This window comes from Tachypleus tridentatus, chromosome 7 (assembly GCF_004210375.1).
Source record: "Tachypleus tridentatus isolate NWPU-2018 chromosome 7, ASM421037v1, whole genome shotgun sequence".
In the NCBI taxonomy this organism is placed as follows: domain Eukaryota; kingdom Metazoa; phylum Arthropoda; class Merostomata; order Xiphosura; family Limulidae; genus Tachypleus; species Tachypleus tridentatus.
Genome location: NC_134831.1, coordinates 182,596,746 through 182,620,949, shown reverse-complemented (window position 1 = coordinate 182,620,949; position 24,204 = coordinate 182,596,746). Strand labels below are relative to the sequence as shown.

Genomic DNA, 24,204 nt, shown 5'->3' with positions numbered 1-24,204 from the left:
CTTGCAATTAAGATAATCTGCCTTGATGGTAGCACGTGGATGTGGTGACGTAAATGTCAGAATGAGGACACTGGCTAGCATCATAATTCCATCTTTGGGAATGGAGATATGCCTCATTGCAGAAACTCTTTGAGTAGAGAAACCAGCAAGAATCTCCGACTCGGAATGTTCTTCAAATCCCTCTCAACCATAACTCTTTGTGATGAATTCAAAGTAGCATGAGGTGTAACCTCAATAGGTATATCCCTAATTGCTTTTGAATGCAAGAGTAGTTCAATGTTGAGATGTGGATGCTTCCACCAATATGTCACCAGATCGAAGCTTCTTTACTGATTTTGAAGAGCCAGCAAGTCCCTCTAGCCCCTTCTGAATGAAAAAGAGAGACATTTGCCCTAAAGGTTCGTCTGAAAACAAATGTAGTACAAAAAATAAGGTACAACAGGTGTTACAGCTTGCTGCTCAGAATCTTCAAGACGTGGTCGTTTACCTGTGGACTATTTTTTCACTATTTCATTTAAGTTTTATTTGGAGAATCCATAATAAAAAAGGAATATTGAGGTGCCCATTGACCTACGAGGGGGCGCACTACAGTGCCAAACAGGAACACTGAAGCAGCGCCAGGGTTTCGTGAGCACTATACCCAAACACCAGCATCAGATACAATGTTCACAACACTTGTTGAGAACATCCAACACTGGTACTTAGTTGATCCTAACCCAGCTGACTGACCCAAGGGGGCCACCCCAGAGATGCCCGTCTACAGGAATTCAAGGTTAAAGTGGTGTGTTACGGTTGGCCCCCTCAACCACCAGGATCCTCTCCTTCCCTTTCACGGGTCACCACACACGGCAAATACGTGGGTGGATGTTTAGATCCAAGAGGAGGCAAACTGACAGAACAGATCCTTCCTTGGGAGGTCCCCTCACCACGTACAGGAATCCACACCGAAGGGTTCGCCAACATTTCGTCTTTTTTTTTAACATTAGAATAGCCGTTACATCTAAAGGTCGATTTTTCTTCACTTTTTAACACGATGTTTTTATTGGTTGTTACGTACAAAGCTATACAATGAGATATCTTCGATCTACTCGTTGGGGGAATCGAAACACAATTTTTTGCGTTATAAACCTTCAGACTTACCGCTGAGCTACGAGGGAGCTGAGCTGGCGTTACTGGAGCATGGTTCATCACATAACGACAAGCAAAAAATTGAACTCACAATAAAACTGAAAATAAGAAACGTTGAGTAAGTCTGTTTTGGAAGTTCACGTAAAGCTAAAAGAGGGCTATGTACGCTAGCCGTCCCTTATTTTGAAATGATAGATTAGAGGTAAGACAAACAGTCAATATCGTGCATTGACGACCCTTAGGTTACTCATGCTAGATGAAAAAGTGGAATCTCACCGTCACTCTTATAACGCATCCACGACACCAAAATGTAGAGTGCATTTGGGGGGTGGCAATAACGGGACATGAACCACGAAACTTTAACGTTTCAGTCCAGAACGCTGACTACAACTCCGTGCTTGGCCTTGGTTAGGTAAAACTGTCCAGTTTTTGTAATTTTTTATTACAAAAGGTCAAAAAGTTATAAATCGATAACAAAAAGCTCCTTATACATGATAAGCACGTGCATATGTTGACATTGCAATAAAATAACAGAAGTTCCAAATTTTAGATATTTAATGTGACTAACCGGTTCTCATACCCTCATCTTAAAAGTTTTTCAAAAAATCATTTTTTTCTATTACATATTTTACAGCACTTACGAAAGAAAATGAAACTAAAACAAAACAACAACAAAAAACAAATTTTTCATTTCCCATAAGCAGCAAATCAGTTTTTGTTAAAACGTCAATTATATTTCACGACTTTTTCAAACAATTTTAGTAACTTGTGCCAACGTCAGCGTACAAAACAGATACGTGCTTCACAGAGGTCAACATTGTAACAACGGAAACTAACTACTGAAATTTGGAACCTCCGTTCAGTGGTATACAAAGGAATCCTTCGTATTCATTATCTTTAGTTGGCGTGGTAAACGTTTCAACTTGACTAAAAACTTAAACATCACACATAATTACTTTAACAGTTTCTTGTTTTAACAACAGAACACTGGTCAGATTGGTTTCCCTCTAATTACTAAACTGTTCTGAGTCATTCCAATATGATGTCATATGTTCACTTTCTTGTGGGGGGAAAGAAGGCTGTAAAACTGAACATATCTTGTAAAGGCCGATGGTGATATCTTACCCTGGAAGATCAGGTGCTATCCTTGAGGATATTATTCTCTCTTATTTTGCACTGGAAAGACCAACAGTGACATGGGAAACATACGCGTATGAGAGAGATGTATTATATAATAATATATTATTGTATATAATGCTAACGTGCGTTAAAACAGAAGGTAATTCATCGTACGTTCCTTGGTTAATACGCTAGTTACCAAACCCAGTCTTACCCTCAAGTAAAAGCAGTGTCTTCTGTTCAATGCACTGATCCAGTTTGACTGTTTCTGTCACTAGGGTTCAATTTACACTTTGCGTTTACCCTGAGTTTAGCGTCTTTCTTTAAACGCAGTCAAATTAAAAGTTTTCTGGTTTACTCCATGATACGTTTCCTGATAGGTCCTCCTGTTATTTACAGTTCTTACATGTAGGTAAATCGGTGCACCTGAGAATACCAAAGATAGGACCAGGTGTTTCACGTGCCTGCTGTATTCCACACTAATTAGTAGGTAATATCAATTGTTCTCAGAAAATTAAAACACGTCATCAGCTGCTGGTTATATCAAAGGATTTTCAAACGAACCAAAGTTTTCCTGGACCACGCCTGCCCCTACCAGCAGTACAAGGAGAAACAGTCTCGTTGTACTAAACCAGATGACAGGCACGCCGCACTGTATAATTCCCCGCTACTTATTTACTGACTAGACAGAAAACAGTCGCATGTTCTTGATCGACGTGGGCGGGACTTCTAAGACGAATCATATACTTAGCATCTCCGCTTGTTGTAATTTTTATTTGAACCATGACTGAAAGCATAGTACACACATACGAAAGTCTCAAGTCTGATTCATTTTCAGCGATCGTTTAAATCTATTATCATGTTTTATTTGGACAGAAAATAAGCAGGTGTTGCCATAGCAACAAAAACTACAATTACAGTCATAAAGAGAATCAACTCTGCTGTACCGTTTCAGGAGTTGATATATAAACTTGAGTTTTGAATACAATTACATACAAGTTTATTTGTTTGTTTCTATTTATACCATTTTGGTTATGACGTAACTAAGAAACAACTCGATATGAAAAGTCTGATTACTGAATGTCGCGTAGCTCTCCCTAATTTTGAAGTCATAGACTGCAAGGGGAGTCAGCTGGTCAAAACAAGTTCTGAGCTATTTTAGTCGTAACAAACAAAAGGATTTGACTTCGCCCCTCTCTTATAGCGCCACAATGCGTGTAAAACGCGAAACGCAACATTTCATATGCTGAGTCGACAGATAAAAAATCGGCAATAAATTTCCAAAAAAAAACCGACTAAATTGAAATAATCCAAGTTTTACTGGACTAATAACACTATACACACGAACTGTGACTCTAATGGATCTGGAACTGATCCAGGCATCGCCGAGAACAATCAAATGGATTCAATTCTTTTAAAGCAGCATCCCAACTATGTATCCGTTTTTAATTACTCTTGTATTAATACGTTTATATTAGTACGGAATACGTAAATACGTTTTGTTTTTCTGGAAAAAAAAAAAGTTTTATAATTTTATACACAAAACTTTTAAATAGAGTAAACGGAACGACCGTTGCAAACTTCGAACTATTGTTTACAAATATGATAGTTAGGCCTTATCTACAACACTAGAGGGTAAGAAATAATCATAATTCTATTGTATCCATTACGGCAGTACCAAAGCCACTTGTATATAGAATTTGGCCAACTGTCAATATGTGACGTATCCACTGAAACGGAAGCCATGATAGGTCCCACCTAAAACCAATTACCAGTTTCACGATATTGATGAAACCTGTATGGAAGTTCCGTGTTTGCGAGGAAAGCGACGAAGATTTTACGTTTGTTGTTGGAGTGCTAATTGTTGATGAGTAGAGTTTCATTTTCTTGGGCAAACAGGTTTGATGTTTTATTAGGTATATTTAATCAAGTGTCTCTGGAAGTTTCAATGATTTTAGTTTTTATAATTTTCCCAAGCTCAAACAAGGTCAGCTTACAAATGATTTAGCCGAGTATTAGGCTTAATAATATCAGATGGAACATTTCATTGATTAATCTAAGGTCCGAATTCCCCTTCAGGCTAAAATCTTAACTATATATAAACACTCTTCGGCGTGTTAACAAGAGTTTGATATACTCTGTGTAATTTATAGGGCCTAAATTTTGCCTCGCCTAGGACAGACCAAACTCAAACATTTGGTTTGGGTGTAATTAAGCACAGAGCTACATAATGGGCTACCTGTTCTTTGCCCACTATGGATATTGATTTCTGGCGTTGTAAGTCCGGAGACATACCACTGTGCCATTGGTGGAGAACTTAAACGTTAGCAAGCCTAAAGTTAGCGTTATTGATCATAGCATAACGTTAGGTTAAGTGACTTTTGTCAGCCTCTGGTTCTAGTTCTGTGATACTGAAACACCCAAGTGTGGATTTTAGAAAACGTTATCTTAAACGTTATATTTTCTATTACTTGATCTACGTTACTCCACAAAGGTTTGTTCCGTTTTACCTACGATTTCCAACCAACACTTCCAATTTTCGCTTCCAAAATTTTTCTCTTTTTTAAGATCTGCCAGAAATCCAAAAAAGCGAACACCATTTTCTATTCAATTGCTGCAACCCTGGCAAACATTTTTTGATCATTTCTCAACAAATTCCACTATTATCTGTGAATCGGGTTTTATACGTGCCTTCGTAGAAAGTGCTGTGTTTACATACGGTGTCGTCTGCTGTCGAGAAAGTTCGGATCTTTGAAATGGGCCTAAAATGGCGCAAGCGGGGGTGCGTCAGCTATGGACCAATTACAACGTTACCCAAATGGTTAAACTTTACATACACACAAGTACATACATACATATGCTTTGAACGACACTGACATCTACCGTAAAACTGTTTTTCCCGCAATACAGGTTTGTAAGGCACAAAAAATAATGTACTTCGACCTACATTTTTCGTTAGATGGTAAAGTCACCTACAGAAATACCACAACGTGCTCTTCTGCTAACCCTTGTTACAGATTCAAATTCCTACTATAATAACAATATGCGCCACGTTATTCAAACAACCTCTTGTTTAACACGAAAGCGATTGACAGAAATCCTCCACTGTAGGCTTCATCTATACCCAAACCTTTATATATATATATATTAAATTAAAGTTTATGGAACTAATTTCTTTCGTATGTCGATGAGAATTATTAATCTATTGTTCCTCGTATCACATCAGTCGAATTACAACAAGATATATTAATCTGTAATTTTGATCCGACTTTCACGTTCTGAAAATCGAGATGAAAAGCACGCGCATGTTTTGGGAGTCGTCACAACTACTTCGGTTGCGTTGATGAGGGAGAGATGCACCATATTAAAGACTGCACAGCTAACGGCGTAGATAGCTTGAAATATACACCTCTTACTGCAGACGTTAATAAACTGGGTGTATAAAAACTTGTAACAAAGAAACACTTACTATCACAACTGGTGTGAGGGAGGGAGTACAAAACAAACAAGAAGCCGAGTTCGGCAGACTGATGTACTAAAAGATACAGATAAAACATGGCTGTCGTTTTGATTTTCAACAAGAAATTGATGAAGGTAAAAAAACAAATACACATGTTCACATAAAAAAGGAAAAAAAAAACAGTTGCACGTTACCTAGGTTTGAAGACGGGTTGTCATTTCTGACAATCTAAGTTTTTAATTTAATACACCTCTGGTAGCGTTTATCTAGGCCATAAAGCTGATAAGCACATTTTCTGATAAATAAATAGACTGTGGCGAACATTTCAACGCGCGTTTTCAAAGGTCGTTTTGTTGGTTTGTTTTTGAATTTCGCGCAAATCTACACAAGGGCTATCTACGCTAGCCGTCCCTAATTTAGCAGTGTAAGACTAGAGAGAAGGCAACTAGTCATCACCACCCACCGCCAACTCTTGGACTACTCTTTTATGAACACCTCCACGGCTGAAAGGGCTAGCATGTTTGGAGTTACGATGATACGAACCAGCGACCCGAAGATTACGAGTCGAGTGCCTTAACCACCTGACCATGTCGAGCCATTCGAAAGTCTAGCTACACAAATTATAAGGCTCACATTTACGAAGTTTTGATCTTCGTCTAAGTGGTCAAACGAATAAAAAATTTGTCCTTGAAGTGGAAGAGTTCAGGTCACTATAAACTAAACATACTCGCGCTCTCAGTGCGTTCCGAATATTCGAGCATTTAAAATATTAATCTCAAACACAGAAGAGGTACGTTCCTACAAGTAGGCGTGTTTTCCAACCCACCTCCTTTTTTATGTTGCATTCAAATGTGGATGGAATATATTCATGCTAACGTCCATCGTGTCCAAGCTGGTCCCTGTAACACTTCGTCGACGATAAAAAAACAACTTTTAAATCGTTTCCTGAACCTTATATATTTTTCTTTCTGTTCACGTGGTGCGCGAGAACGTGAATAACGTACAGCGTCATTGTTCTTAAAATTGCATAACAACTTATAGAATGGTCGTAACACATACGTAAAAGAAAATTTCGTATGCGAAACTGGGTGAAGGTTGCGAGCGGGAGAGAATTCCTTCTACGGCTACCACGCCTGCATGGTTCAAACTGGATCACGTGCTCTTCTGCGAGCAATAAAAGAAAATGTTCAATGTACAAATTTCAAAGTGGTGGGGCTGTTCTCACTTCATGCGTGAGTGCGAGTCCACGAGATAAACATTATCTTCTAACAATGTACCGTTGCTCAATCAATGACGTCAGGACACGTAAAAAAATATGTTTTATCTATATTTCCCTGAATCAATAACATCATTTATAGACGTTTTAAAAACGTTTAACTTTAATTTATAAATCAACGTCTTTCTCAACCACCGGTCCATCACAATCCGATCCGGGAGATTTCTCAAAAAACAAGCAAAATTACTGAAACAATATTCAAGAGTAAATTATAATGTTTGTACTTTCATTTGTATGATCCGGAACAGTTGAAAGAGACAGAAAACCAGAATTAAAATGGTTACGAGATTCTGGCATAAACCATATAATGAAGCGGTATGGAAGTATAAGTGGAAAGACCACAAAAGATTAGACAAGTAGATAATTATTTCTACCAACAGATGGCACCAGTGAGGTGAAAAAATCTGGTTATTTTGTTTATTTGAAACTAAGCACGAAAACACACATTGGGTTACCCATCACGAATATCGAAACCCTATTGTTAGCGTTGTAAGATCCGCAGACATACCACTATGTTACTGGTGGGGGAGTCAATGCTTAAAAATTGTTGTAAGATTTTATTTATTTTTACAAAAAGGTACCACAAATGAATGAAATCGTCAGTTAATAATAGTTATATATAACAATGGTCCCTTGTTTGTTAGAACCCGTTTAGTGAAATCGCCGGTGTGAGGTTGGTCGTCATTCTGACACCTCACACTTCGACACATTAGTATAGTCATTAATACATGTGTACAGACAACTTCTGTCTTTCTCTCCAAGTAAGAAAAGCAAAATATTCCAATATCCTTCAAACTGTTTTATCAGAAACAAACTGAATTCACAAATCACTAACTACGTCTAGCTACCGCACGTGTGACAACCGCGACTCCCAAAGCCCCAAGTTAAAGATAGTATTTTGTTGTTTTTTTAACTCTTGGATTTCTTTCTGCACAGTAGCCTACATTGTGTAGTCATCCAATTCCTAAGTGTTCGTACAGACGAACTTCAAATGCACACCAGATTCACAAGTGAAAATCGATTCAAACGCCCATGTTAGTTTGGGGAGGGGTCGTCATTTGATGAGCAGTTTTACTACTTATCCGAAAATGTACTGAACCTTTCACGGAATTTATACACAATCAGTGTTATTGAACTACAAGTACCCAACAATGGGTAAAAGTCATACGTCATTAACACTATATCTACTATATTCAGTGCCGACAGTGGCCTTTCGCCGAATACTAGGGCTGCATCTACCGTCATACCACCTGAGATACGATAGAGAAGTTATATCAACAACTGCTTAAACAACAAGTTAGACCACATATATGTCTGTTCATCCACTCATCTGTTTCTATACATTTTATATATCCACATGCCCGTTTATCCATCCATCATCCCAAATTATTGTGTCTTTCTTGTGATCTTAACACAGTTTAATAAAGAGATTTACAACCGATTGCTATCAGTAACAGTATGAAACTGGTCTGACACCAATGACCAGTTGGACCTGCTTACTGTACCAATGAAATTTCAATTGTTATACATGGAAAAAAAAAAAGTGTATAGCCGGCTTCTTCACACAGGTGGTGTGTTTTTGCTGGGAGTCTAGGAACCAATTATTTACAGTCCACGTACTGTTAAACATCCAAGCAGGTATTCAGAATCCCATGTTTCAAGTTTGAGTATTGTTAAAAGTCCATGTGGAAGTTCAGAGCCAACGTTCTAACTTGGAATATTGTTAAAAGTACAAGTGAGAGTCCAGAGCCCAACGTTTCAACTTGGAGTATCATTTAAAGTCCAGGTTTGATTTCATTTGTTAACTGTCAGAAACTGGTGTTATCGTAAGAACGATCCAGTTACGGAACGTAAATACATAAACAAACACTAAGACCAATGCGGACTCTCGGCTCCTGATTTTTCAACGTCTGAAAGGGAACATACATACACGTACAGAAACAACACATATAGTTGTTTTAATAACGATTTTTTTGTTGAAGGCGAACGTGAAGTAAAACGTACCTGAGAAATCTCATTCAACGATTTACAATTTCGAACGTGGTTCGTGGACGCACGCGCACAATCACTTCTATTCTGGCAAGTTTCGTACAAGTCGAACCACTTCCTTACAAATGAGTGAATAATTTAAAATAACCAAGTTCAGTGCAACGACATCCACGCCTCTTTTTTTAACGTGAGAGAAGTTAGGTAATGAGTCATAACACACGTTAGAATACTTTACGTATTTAGTAATGACTTATTATTTTCATTAATATATATATATATATATAAAGGACTAATCTGGCATGATTGCACTATTGACTCACTTGCCCCCTCTACTGGGAAGGACGCCCTACATTTTGGAATATATAATATTATGCTTTTTCTGTTTTTTTCACATGTGCAACACTGGATTTAAAGGATCGAGGAAATTAATTCATATACACGACCTCTGTGGACAAGTGCATGCACAAAGGATAAAGAGAAACACATGACGTTCGAGTCTATTAGAAACTTTGGGTTTCCGATTCCGGTTTAAAATGCCATACAATGCACTGACCTTCTTAAATAATTTATATCTATCAATATTTAAACATAATATATACACTAAAATGGGTGTATTAAATGCAATGCGCAATCTGTCAGCTATCAAAGACTGTTTAGTGTAAATATTACGTATTTATTTTGTGAGTAAATATTTCATGTTTTTCATGAGAGTTAAAAGCAGACGATTATTGGTAGTTGTGTTTGTAAGTTACTGATATTGAGGCTACGAAAAAGTCTAGAACACTTCTAAGAGTGTTTCTAAATACAAAAGACTAGACAGTCAAAAGTAATGCCGAGTGAAAGGAAGTTTCGGTCAGAGAAAGATTAGAAAATGTAAAGTTAACCTTCGTTTAGAATGAATATTCTAATAGTTAACATGTTAAAGTGACATTAATAGTTTTCAAACATTTCTGGATTGTTTGGAATTTCGCACAAAGCAACTCGAGGGCTATCTGTGCTAGCCGTCCCTAATTTAGCAGTGTAAGACTAGAGGGAAGGCAGCTAGTCATCACCATCCACTGCCAACACTTGGGCTACTCTTTTACCAACGAATAGTGGGATTGACCGTCACATTATAACGCCCCCACGGCTGGGAGCGCGAGCATGTTTTGGCGCGACTCGGGCGCGAACCCGCGACCCTCAGATTACGAAGCGCACGCCTTAATGCGCTAGGCCATGCCAGGCCCGACATTTCTGGAGAATAACTTGTCTCGTCAAAAGACGAAGAGAACTGTATAGTATTAAAGATACAACTATGACCTACGTAAAGAAATTTTTAACTTGTTTTGAATGTATTTTCTGAAAAGCAAATGGAGTGCGTGTTGTTCGTTTACTTTTGGAATTTATCGCCCACAAGTCACGACAAGTTTTAGTTTTATATTTCTGTATGCGTCGCTAGATGGCACTACTAATAACAATGTTTATTCATAAAATTGCGATAGACTAAACTAGTTTCTTCAATTAAACTATCGTATACCCTTCGTTCAGTTTTGAAGGTATGTTATAAAATGGTACAGGAAAACTCGTACCTGTAGCTAGAATAACTGTCGCCTAATAAAAAACAGCTTGTACATACGGGTTGGAGATATTTTATTAATTATGAAATAAGTTTTATCTGTTTCACTTTAAAATGTATATTAAATTATGCTAAAAAAACTTATGATTTGCACTGAAAAACAAGATTTCAAACACGCACGATATCAACTCGTACTTGCGTAACTTTACAAAAGGAATACGTGTGAAACGAATCATCCCAGGTGACAGTAAATCCCTAAGGACTTTTTTAATTTGTTGAGAATTTGAACAAAGTTACTTAAGCGCCACCTGTATTAATTGTCCCTATCTCTTTTAGTGATAAAATCATGTTTGACTAAAAAGAAAACTATACTTACAATAGGAAATTCTGATTTTTATCGTGTACCACTAAGTAACAGGACAGGGATAGGGGTTGCAAGATTCATGAAAATAATAAAATACTGGGTGAGAGCCTTGTTTTATAGAAAAATGTGAATTTTCTATTAAGTTCAGAGACTTTCCTTCCATAAAAGAAAAAAAAAACATTTTGGATGCCACCACCACCTCCCACATTGACTTGTAAACATGTGTCAAGGGGCAATGTAAAGTGTACTTGCACATAAAGCCAACAGTACCTTTACTAATTATCATAACTCAAATTAAAAACAATTCAATTACCACCAGTTAACATTTACAAAAACTAAATGATATTATTAGAAAATAAACTCAAGCCCTTAAATGAACAACAAAAACAAAAAGTAGACCGAATCTTCTGTTTACTTCAACTTCCTTTTTTGTGATTTTAAAATGACATTTTGAACTCCTGATGAAGGACGTGGCATGACCAGAACACATTTCTTCCTAATTTCAAAACATGTCAGAAATACACGACATCCACTTATTTAAAACGTTGCTTAAATCCACTTAAAAAACCCCAACAAAAACAAAATGCTTATTTGAAAAGTTATTTAGTTTATAAAAATGACAGAAGAAACATGGAAACCACGATACATGTGACCCACTTTTTGGTACAGACAAGCAGATTAGCAACTGGTTAGAACATTCCATTTGGAAATCTGAACCACTACAACAGTTAGTAGTTAAAAAAGGTGAGATCAAATTGTCAGAATCCTTGCAGATGGACTCGAAAGAAATTTCAATAGAGCACAAATTAAAAACATTTTGAAAACTCTTCTGATATATCCAGATTTCAACATTTAACTTGTTTCTGAGATTGTGATGTCATTCGTCTACAACGTTATTCTACAGGGAGATCTACTATTCAGCTCGAACACTTTAAATATCTGCTCAAAATGAACAACAAAAACTTGCAAATTATCAATCACTCACATCTTTTTGATAATTTATTTCTAGCTCTCTTTGCTGATTGGCTAATTCTACAGCCACTCTAGCATCGGCAATCTTACTGTCCTCTTCTTGCTGTTTTTCCATGGCTTTCTGTATCCTTTCGTGCTCAGTGACCTGCAGAGTACCGAAGATGAAGAAATGGTGGATCAGTTAGGACACAAACACTGAAAAAATGTATAATTCATTCTAACAATTTTTAAGTGAACCTTAAAAATTGTTTTTACTGTTAGACATAATGATGTATATATATATACTTAAGCTATATTAATAAAATTGTACAGCAGTTTTCATGACTGACTGAAAAAGGAATACTGCAAAGACTGCTTAATGGGTTAATCATACTATTAAACTAGCATATATATATATATCTGTGCAAGAGATATTTTTACCTTATAGCAACCAACACCATTTAGAAATATCATAACCACTAACTACTAGACTGCATCTGCAATTTACCTTCCCTCAAATTTGGTACAAAAGTATTTGTATGTAACACCATCGTATTTCATCTCCTACAAAACTATAGTGTTTTAAATGGCTAATTTCTACATTAGATCCAAAAAATGTAAACTTTACTGTGAAAGTGATAATGTATAACAATATTAACAATGAGGACAAGTTTGGTTTGTTTTGAATTTTGCACAAAGCTACTCGAGGGCTATCTGCTCAAGCAGCCCCTAATTTAGCAGTGTAAGACTAGAGACCACTCACTGCCAAATCTCGAGCACCTTTTTTACCAACAAATAGTGGAATCATTTTATAATACCCCCACGGCTGAAAGGGCAAGCATGTTTCATGTGACGGGGATTGGAACCCATGACCCTAAGATTACGAGTCGACTGCCTTAACCACCTGGACTAGGACAAGATTAAGGCTAGTTCAGTAAGTAAATATTCTTAACAGTAACTGTTGTAACTCCACTTGTGCCTAACACTTAACTCTCAGAGAAACCTAATGTTTCCAACCTTTAATAGAGGGCAACAAAATACAACTCCGTTCTTAAACTTTTGAACCATAAACTTCGTACCATTTGTTTTGCTAGCCGTCGTTGAAGTTGTTCGACACGACGATGGGCATGAGCAATCAAGAAGTTGAGTTCTTCCTCAGTCAACTTGTGGCCTGTTTGAGTAAACAACATAATCACATTAGAAACTGTACTACTAAATATCATTGCCATTCTTACACACTGTTTTCATTAGTATAGATCAAGATAGTTCAAGTTTTTACCAATAGAGGGCAAAGCTTTGTCACACTTTTCTATTCAAAGACCACCTAAATTTATTTTAGTCACAGCAGACCACAATGAGATCTGTACATTGTGCAACTACTTCCTTTACTTAGTCACGTAGCATTTCCATGGACCACATGAAGGAGGCTGGAGAACAACTGTCGACTAAGAACCATTGCTGTAGAAGATGGAAATGCAGTAAAACCAGAGCTTACTCATGAAACATAAAGGAATTTGAATTTCCCTAGCTATTTTTAGCCTAATAATAATAAAGAAACAGCACTTCAGTATGAAATTATCACTTACTCTTACATAGACAGGGAAGTTGAAGATGAACAAAAAAAACAAAAAAAAAACACTTGAGATGAGTTAAAGTAGAAAAATGATAATCATGTAGTTTGATAGAAAACTGAGTCATGACCTTCTGATCCTATGTAGGTGAATGTTCAACCATCCGAAGCTGAATAACTGAAGTCAGTCTGGTTTCCAACCTCACTTGCAATAACATAAACAACTGGGAAAATATCATTTATTATTTTTAAAAAGAAAAATATGACAGTTACAAATGAACTTGAAGTAAAACATTACATAAGGTTTAGAATTATAAAGATTTTCTAGTTTGTACTTTGGTTGAATTTGGCAAGTTAAAATATGACATCATAGTCTCAGTTTAGAATTTCATTCTCAAAGTCTAGTTTCTACGAACTGATAAAAATGACGTAGTTCAACCATGGGTCTATCATCAGAGTTTGTATTTTATTAAAGTAAAATTCAGTAACAGGGCTTGTTTGTCCCTGAGAAAGAAATTTCCACCTTTCTAAAGTCCACAGGTTGTGTTTTGTTTTTAATCACTTTATACCAAGACTTCTTGAACCTATATTTTTCTGACAGCATGAACGGTTTTTATTGTTAAGCACAAAGCTACTTGATGAGATATCCAAGATGTGTCCACCACACGTACTGAAACCTGGGTTTTTGTATTATAAACCCACAGATCTACTATTAAGCCTCTTAGGAACTAGTTAGATTGTGGAAAAATATGAGAAACTCAACGGTAACCAGTATAAAATTAAGTTATGATGAGTACAGAAATTAAACCTACTCTTGGAACCTATAGAGTTCTTAAAAAAAACACAATATAAGAATGTTAGTACCACACAATAGGTTTTGATCTATCAACCATTAACATAGCAAAAGACCAAAAAATGTGAAAACATAAAAGTAACATAACTACTGTGAAAATTAATGGAATAAATATAAAAAAACATATAATTAGAAATTTTATCATTAAAATACTGTAAGCAGATGTTAAAACAGTAATAAGGTTATTGAATCAAAAACATTCAGAGCTGAAGTTCTTACAGAAACATCACCACAATACCTTTTTCACCTAATTTCACATCTGGTAAAGCAGCCTCCAGTTCCTTTTTAAACTTTTCTTTGCCTTTTTCTATGATGTCTTTGTATTCATTCACAACTCGGGCTTCTCCCAGTGCTCTGGCCATCTTGGGTAAAATATTAATCACAAAAACACTAGACTTGGCATTTGTATCATTGGAACACTTAATAATACTAATAAATTAAATAAATGCCCTCAGGTAGAGAATATAGTTTTTGTTGGGTGTACAATATTGGTAATAATTATGGAAGTGTCACAAATACTGGAGTGACAAACAACAAACCATTCCAGTTAAATGATCAATTTATCTTTGACACAAAACAATATTTCAGGAAACACAAAAGAAAAGCCAGTAAGTTGCATAATGCACCAATATCTTATATTTGTTTTCAATGAACTTTTACAGCTTGCCTTGAAAATACCGTAACTTTATCAAAGTACGATTCTGAAATATTGTTCCAAATATCATGTATCACTCCCAATAAGAGAGCCAACATTTTTAATGCCCACTTACAATTTCAGCTTCTAAATAAGCATGTTCGCATTCTAATATTACACAAGTACAGAATACCATGTTAAATAACCTTAAATAAAATTCTGACCTACTACTACTGAGAAATAATTTCAATTTATATATACAGGTTTCAACGTTTTAACGTGTCCTATTTAGTCCAACAATTGCTGTTAAGCAAGCAATGGTCTGATAAGGAAATGCATTAATGTGATTAAAGTTTTAACTGAATAGATTTGTTGTTGTTCTATAATAATGAATTAATACAGTTAGATCTTTAAAAGAACTTTTAGCAAATTGTTATCTGAACATAAGAATCACAACAAACCCTGAAACAACATACCATAAGGTACTTAACTTTGGGCTTTCTAACTCAATTACATTTTACCAACAGTATTAGTTTCAGTGTACTTTCTCAGAGCTTCCATACAGCTCCTATCAAAACATGAATGTCTGCTTTTATCTGTTGCATAATGGTGACTTCTACCAACCAAAACTAGGGTTAGTTTTTTAGGGATAAGTTTAAGTATGACAACACATTTTATTCAGTAATTAATGATGTACTGAAGTAGTTTAGGTTTTACATGTTTCATACATACATCAAGGTCTCTAAATACCATGAAACATTCAAAAACCTCCTTAGTAAAATGTATATCATCTGCATTGGCCAGACTGTCATTCAAAGCATTTCTACCACAAATTATCACGATATAAAAAGCACACACACAAACTCTTCCACAAAAATAGGGAAAGTGGAGGAAAACTAAAAATTTTGGACAAGGAAAATGTGGAAAAATTGGAGAGTGGGTTCTAAAAAAAGCCCTGCTTGTGGCATTTCTGTCCTGGGAGCCCTGAATTTAATAACCACAATACTACTGGAAATAGTACTATTACCTGTACTTTCTTTTGTAGTTTATTTTCACACTACAAAACAGTGGAATTCCTGTAGTTTTTATTTTTTCATGCAAGAGAGGAGAGGTAACCCCATAATATTTACATTTTACTTAATGTTTCTATAGTTATTTCCATTATTGTGCATGTGAAGTAAATGGAGGAAATACTAAGTTTTTACCCTAAAACTGCCGAGGATGCTCTTGTGCTCACAACACTCCTGCATTATAAATATAAAAGGGTGAATATCTGCCTGCTATCATTACTTTTGGTTAAAGTGAAAACACAATGACATTGTACTAAAACTCTTAACAGCATTTGCCAGAAATTACACCAAACTTCACAATAGTTAAAATATGAATTTCCTTGCTTGAGAAACAAATATTTGGGCTTTTAAAGTGTTAAAACTGAATTAGAAAATTTACTGAAACCTGATTATCAGGTCAGTTAGACAAAATCAAATGAATAAAGGGTTCAGTGTCCAAACCTAAAAAATGTAATCAGAGAGTAATAACTAGTCTACCTCAGTTTCTGCACTCTGCACTTGATACAGAATCTTGCTGACTCTCTCTTCAGCAGGAAGAAGTGATGGATTCTGAGACGTGTACTTGTTTGCTCGTCCTTCTGAAATTGTGCTCCTGAGCTCTTCTGCAGCAGTCCTGGTAACGAGAATCTCAAAGTTTTATTTTATTATTAAGAGCATTCCATGAATTTTTATAGCAGTAAGTAGCAAACAGAAACAATATATTTTGACTCATGGGGTAACACTCTTCTACTGTTACAAACCATGACACGTGACTCACTTGATGACCTGCAGATGGGTACAAGCCAAGAATTTCAAAGTGTGTACTGTGTCCTCACTGACCAAAAGCACTAGCCATTCATTACAAAAGAAACTATAACTGACTTAGTTTTCAACCCCTATGAATCAAATTACTAAATTTCATGTGATTTTACATTTGAAGTTTTTTTTGTTGTTTTTTTTACAATCTTTGTGTCTGGTGTATGGTAATTATCAAGATGTGAAGTGTCTGCTTTAGAAGTATAACCTAACAAATAAAAACATAATAATACTGAATAATTTGTTACCATGTTTGTCATACAGGTCAAAATACCTTCTTGACCTTTAAGATGGGTTATCAATTTTACAATCAACTATGATTTTATTTTTACCACTTTTGAATGGTATTCTTATCATTGATGAAACTATGTAGAATGGATGGCAACTGCCTGTTGTTGAGACGCGAGTGTGGAGGACGATGTTTCAAAAGTCTTCCGCCTTTCGTCTTCAAGGCAGAAGACTTTCCTAACATTGTCTTATTTCTCAACTACATTACAGTGTTGACTTCCTAAGTCATATCTTTCTTAATATTTCTAAAAGCAATCTATTCATAGCTTCTTTAATACATCCAAAATCAACCAAGTCATATCTTATTTGATATACCTAAAATCAACCAACTCGTATCTTACTTACTATATCCAAAAATCAACCCAGTCATATTTTCCCAACAATGTAACAAGTTTAAAAACTGAAGTTTTCCAACAAACAGCTCTGTTGTGATAACAAACAAATCTATAACTATCACAGTAACCCGTTAATTCAATTGTTTCAGACGAGCTACAAAATAAAAAAAGTGATCAAATCTATGAGAAACACTTGAGAAAATAAAAGAAAGAACAAAAGTTTAAGTTCAGAGAGCATGATTTACGGAGCATTATCTTGGTTGATGTTACCAGAAAAAATATTATTCTAAGGATAAAACTTCATGATATTAGTACAATTAACAAAACTATCCAACAGATGTCACTGTTTTATTAACATGAATATATCAACTGTAGCCACTGTGACCACAATGATATCCAACAGATCACAGTTTTATTAACATGAACATATCAACTGTAGTCACTGCGACCACAATGATATTCAACAGACGACACTGTTTTATTAATATGAATATATCAACTGTAGCCACTGTGACCACAATGATATGCAATAGATTTGAGAAAAAATTAGTTCCAGAAACTTGTTTTGAAAATAACTTTATTTAATCATTTTGGGAAGGTTTAACTCAAACTTTCTTAATAATGTTGTAAATAAAGAAAAATTCTACCCTAGATTTGGAAAATAAAAAATTTACTCCTTGTTAAATCTTTAATTCTAATTATTTCTAAAATTCTGCACAGAACAATCCAGTCAAGCTTCAAATCCTTTTTCAGCATACATAAATATCCACAAAATAAACAATAGTATTTGAATGAGAACCACCAATTGTGTATTTTGACTCAATTAATAATACTATTAAAATAACAGCAGAATGATAGAATGGATGCAGTGTAGTGAACATACAGTTCTCACTACTATGCTCACAAAACTTACTTGACATCTGATGCAATTGTTGAAGCTTTGCTTATGGCTGCATCCCTCACTACATTGGCAGCACTGATGTCATCCCAAACACGATTCTCTTCAACATCCTGTTGGATTTACATTAAAATCTGGGTTACTGTAACGTTTATCTAATGTCCTGTTAGACTTACACAACAAGTAGCAATGGGGCTGCAGACGTGACCATGTAAAGTCCTGTTACATTTACACTACAACAGTAAGTAGTGATAAGACTAAGTACATCTATCTTTAATGTCCTGCTTGATTCACACTACAACAGTAAGTGGTGATGAGACTATTAGTACATCTATCTTTAATGTCCTGACTAATTCACACTACAACAGTAAGTAGTGATGAGACTATTAGTACATCTATCTTTAATGTCCTGCTTGATTCACACTACAACAGTAAGTGGTGATGAGACTATTAGTACATCTATCTTTAATGTCCTGCTTGATTCACACTACAACAGTAAGTAGTGATGAGACTATTAGTACATCTATCTTTAATGTCCTGACTGATTCACACTACAACAGTAAGTGGTGATGAGACTATTAGTACATCTATCTTTAATGTCCTGACTGATTCACACTACAACAGTAAGTGGTGATGAGACTATTAGTACATCTATCTTTAACATCTTGAGTGATTCACACAACAACAAGTAGTGATGAGACTATTAGTACATTATCTTTAACGTCCCGATTGATTCACACTACAACAGTAAGTAGTAATGGGACTATCAGTATGTCTTTAATGTCCTGTTTGATTCACACTATAACACTAATGACTGAACTACCAACTTGTACATCTTTTTGGTTGAGTTAAACAACTGCACTGATTGTAAGTTTTTCACAACAAGTGTCATACAAAATTCCTGGCTTGAAATCAAACTCAGTACTGACTAAATTATTTTTACAGCTTTTAAGTCAAAACCTACAATACTGAAACTGAATAAAAGTAAAATAACATGAAATAAGAGAATGATGTAAACCCGATGTTTCACTCCATTATTTTTTATGGCTTTGGTCATTGAGACTGAATACATTGTTCATACATTTAAAATGGAAAAACACTACTGTGTCTTCAAATTTCAAATGTAACAGTTTCTGTTTTAGTGTTTTATCAACATATAATTTTTGTTGAGTACACTGCTTTCAAAAATGCAAATGGGTTTTACCTTCACAATTAAATTGCTAACTTAATAATTTATAATATTCAAAGGCTCAGCCTACAACCTTATCTATAAGTTAAAACTCACGGAATTTCCACAAAGACATAAAAATACAAGTTATTATCAACTGACCTTTTGTTGCATGAAAATGACATCACACTTAGTTTTTGCATTAATTTGGTTTAAATTGATGTCTTATTTCAGTGATGTGTCTTGTTGTTTTTTAAATAAACATGTAATGACTTTATCCATTCTACAATAAATTGACTACAACTAAATCTCATAACATGAAATAAACTTGTGAAAAATATATATATTTTTATCGAATAAATGTATTTAAAACCAACAGTAGTAATACACACACAGATATTTCATCTAAGGTTTTGATACATTTCTACATTTGTTTCTTTATAACATTTACAGATTACATTTAAAGTAATACAACTTATTGTGGTGTTAATTTTCTATTGTTTTGTTATAATATTAACAGATTATATTTAAAGTAATACAACTTATTGTGGTGTTAATTTTCTATTGTTTTGTTATAATATTAACAGATTATATTTAAAGTAATACAACTTATTGTGGTGTTAATTTTCTATTGTTTTGTTATAACATTAACAGATTATATTTAAAGTAATACAACTTATTGTGGTGTTAATTTTCTATTGTTTTGTTATAATATTAACAGATTATATTTAAAGTAATACAACTTATTGTGGTGTTAATTTTGTACTATTTTTTTATAACTTCTACAGATTGACTACTACAACTTATTATGCACAAAAAGCTTTAAAGAGACTTTAAAATAGCTTATATTAAGGTGATCAACTTAAAAATTTATTCACCAAAGTCTCATTTAAAGCTGTGTAAAGTTTCTGGGTATGTATTCTGACAGCTTCGACAGCTTCTCCTTCTGCTGTGACAGCATCCTTCAACAACTTCTCTAAAGATTGTAACCTTTCTTCCAGCTTCTGCTGAAGTGCTACCAAAATTAAAACAAACCTATCAGATTACAAAACAAAGTTTTCTTTTAAACTACCTAGTAAATATTAGGAAAGTCATGACACAACACAAACTTAATGACACAATATACAAGAAAAGTAAAGACAAAAATTACTTAATGAAATGTTTTACCAACTATCCAATACAGATGCTTCTAGATTAATTCATTACAAGTTTTTGGAGCAATAAAAGTAAGTGCATATTTTTATAATGATTGTTTTTTAAATAAATCATTCAGAATAAGTGTTATTTGTAAACTTATTTCAGACAGAAGTGTAAAAAAACCTTTAACAAAATAAAAAAGCACTACTTAGAAGTGAATTGGTCATTAAATGATACTAGTAACATCACTTCACACATTTAAAACATTCTGTCAAATTCTAATTAGAAGTGAACCGGTTTCTAGCCAACAGTAGTAACAAGTACTTAAAAATATAAAAGTAATACTTATGAACTGGTTTGCATAGTTAATGCATTTTGAAGACATAATAATTTAGAAAACACAAATAACACTACTTATTGTAAGTAGCATATCAACTTTATCACATACTGGAAAAAGAAGGGAAATTCTAAGGAAATCAAAATATAACTGGAACAGCTACAGTAAAGACTGAAAACATCAAGAGTTAAATTGTCCTCACAGTACCACTTAAAGTCTTAGGGTTACATGTTTGTTAATTCTATCGGTACTATTTAAAGTCCTAGTGTTAAGCATTTGATAATCCTGACAGTTCTATTTAAAGTCCTAGTGTTATGAGTTTGTTAATCCTGACAGTACTATTTAAAGTCCTAGTATTAAATGTTTGTTAATCCTGAGAGTACTATTTAAAGTCCTAGAGTTATGTGTTTGTTAATCCCGACAGTACTAGTTAAAGTCCTAGTATTAAATGTTTGCTAATCCTGACAGTTCTATTTAAAGTCCTAGTGTTAAATGTTTGCTAATCATGACAGTTCTATTTAAAGTCCTAGTGTTAAATGTTTGCTAATCATGACAGTTCAATTTAAAGTCCTAGTGTTAAATGTTTGCTAATCCTGACAGTTCTATTTAAAGACCTAGTGTTAAATGTTTGCTAATCCTGAGAGTACTATTTAAAGTCCTAGTGTTAAGCATTTGCTAATCCTGACAGTACTATTTAAAGTCCTAGTATTAAGCATTTGCTAATCCTGACAGTACTATTTAAAGTCCTAGTATTAAATGTTTGCTAATCCTGAGAGTACTATTTAAAGTCCTAGTGTTAAATGTTTGCTAATCCTGACAGTTCTATTTAAAGTCCTAGTGTTAAATGTTTGCTAATCCTGACAGTTCTATTTAAAGTCCTAGTGTTAAATGTTTGCTAATCCTGACAGTTCTATTTAAAGTCCTAGTGTTAAATGTTTGCTAATCCTGACAGTTCTATTTAAAGTCCTAGTATTAAATGTTTGTTAATCCTGAGAGTACTATTTAAAGTCCTAGTATTAAATGTTTGCTAATCCTGACAGTTCTATTTAAAGTCCTAGTGTTATGAGTTTGTTAATCCTGACAGTACTATTTAAAGTCCTAGTATTAAATGTTTGTTAATCCTGAGAGTACTATTTAAAGTCCTAGAGTTATGTGTTTGTTAATCCCAACAGTACTAGTTAAAGTCCTAGTATTAAATGTTTGCTAATCCTGACAGTTCTATTTAAAGTCCTAGTGTTAAATGTTTGCTAATCATGACAGTTCAATTTAAAGTCCTAGTGTTAAATGTTTGCTAATCCTGACAGTTCTATTTAAAGACCTAGTGTTAAATGTTTGCTAATCCTGAGAGTACTATTTAAAGTCCTAGTGTTAAGTATTTGCTAATCCTGACAGTACTATTTAAAGTCCTAGTATTAAGCATTTGCTAATCCTGACAGTACTATTTAAAGTCCTAGTATTAAATGTTTGCTAATCCTGAGAGTACTATTTAAAGTCCTAGTGTTAAATGTTTGCTAATCCTGACAGTTCTATTTAAAGTCCTAGTGTTAAATGTTTGCTAATCCTGACAGTTCTATTTAAAGTCCTAGTATTAAATGTTTGTTAATCCTGAGAGTACTATTTAAAGTCCTAGTATTAAATGTTTGCTAATCCTGACAGTTCTATTTAAAGTCCTAGTATTAAATGTTTGTTAATCCTGAGAGTACTATTTAAAGTCCTAGTATTAAATGTTTGCTAATCCTGACAGTAGTATTTAAAGTCCTAGTGTTAAGCATTTACTAATCCTGACAGTAGTATTTAAAGTCCTAGTGTTAAGCATTTGCTAATCCTGACAGTACTATTTAGTCCTAGTATTAAATGTTTGCTAATCCTGACAGTTCTATTTAAAGTCCTAGTGTTAAATGTTTGCTAATCCTGAGAGTGCTATTTAAAGTCCGTGTTAAATGTTTGCTAATCCTGAGAGTACTATTTAAAGTCCTAGTATTAAATGTTTGTTAATCCTGAGAGTACTATTTAAAGTCCTAGTGTTAAGCATTTGCTAATCCTGACAGTACTATTTAAAGTCCTAGTATTAAATGTTTGTTAATCCTGAGAGTACTATTTAAAGTCCTAGTATTAAATGTTTGCTAATCCTGACAGTTCTATTTAAAGTCCTAGTATTAAATGTTTGTTAATCCTGAGAGTACTATTTAAAGTCCCAGTGTTAAGCATTTGCTAATCCTGACAGTACTATTTAAAGTCCTAGTATTAAATGTTTGCTAATCCTGACAGTACTATTTAAAGTCCTAGTGTTAAGCATTTGCTAATCCTGACAGTACTATTTAAAGTCCTAGTATTAAATGTTTGTTAATCCTGACAGTACTATTTAAAGTCCTAGTATTAAATGTTTGTTAATCCTGAGAGTACTATTTAAAGTCCTAGTGTTAAGCATTTGCTAATCCTGACAGTACTATTTAAAGTCCTAGTATTAAATGTTTGTTAATCCTGACAGTACTATTTAAAGTCCTAGTATTAAATGTTTGCTAATCCTGACAGTACTATTTAAAGTCCTAGTATTAAATGTTTGCTAATCCTGACAGTTCTATTTAAAGTCCTAGTGTTAAATGTTTGCTAATCCTGAGAGTTCTATTTAAAGTCCTAGTGTTAAATGTTTGCTAATCCTGAGAGTTCTATTTAAAGTCCTAGTATTAAATGTTTGCTAATCCTGAGAGTTCTATTTAAAGTCCTAGTTTTAAATGTTTGCTAATCCTGACAGTTCTATTTAAAGTCCCAGTATTAATTGTTTGATAATCCTTACAGTACTATTTAAAGTCCTAGTGTTTGTTAATCCTGACAGTACTATTTCAATACGAGAATTTAAAAGACATATTGAAATATTTCATACAAGTTTTCATAACTTTCACCTGCATTCATGGATATAATATCAGCCTCCTTTTGTAGAAGTTTCTCTTCTTTAGCTCTCTGATCATCTAATTTCTTTTCAACGGAAATTTCTTTTTCTGAGGGTTGAGCTAACACGTTACAAAAACAAAAATATTAAGTAAACATCAAACCAAAAATGAAACAAGTTTAACATAAAATTATAACACTGTAACAGTAAATGAAATTTCCAAGATTTCTCTGTCAAAAATAGTGAATTTATTTAAATAAGTTAGAAGAAAATCTTTCACAAAAACTAAAAGATATCTTAGTAGGAATATATTTTTATACTGTAGACTGAGTTAAAGATAAAATACTTTAGGCAGTATCCAGTACAGTTTTAATATAGTTGACTTAGAAC

General features: G+C 34.2%; 1 protein-coding gene across 1 annotated transcript in view; it reads right to left on the bottom strand.

Annotated features, from left to right (window-relative positions):
- The window catches only part of LOC143257417 (MICOS complex subunit MIC60-like), a 46,902-nt gene that overhangs the window by 10,096 nt on the left and 12,602 nt on the right, over positions 1 to 24,204 (bottom strand). Inside the window, exons 6-12 of the mRNA XM_076516059.1 lie at positions 23,828 to 23,935; positions 20,332 to 20,468; positions 18,301 to 18,398; positions 16,447 to 16,582; positions 14,504 to 14,627; positions 12,922 to 13,013; positions 11,877 to 12,008 (exon numbers count right to left, since the gene is read on the bottom strand). Of these exons, the coding sequence (XP_076372174.1) occupies positions 11,877 to 12,008; positions 12,922 to 13,013; positions 14,504 to 14,627; positions 16,447 to 16,582; positions 18,301 to 18,398; positions 20,332 to 20,468; positions 23,828 to 23,935 (827 nt within the window). The remainder of the gene's footprint in view (positions 1 to 11,876; positions 12,009 to 12,921; positions 13,014 to 14,503; positions 14,628 to 16,446; positions 16,583 to 18,300; positions 18,399 to 20,331; positions 20,469 to 23,827; positions 23,936 to 24,204) is intronic.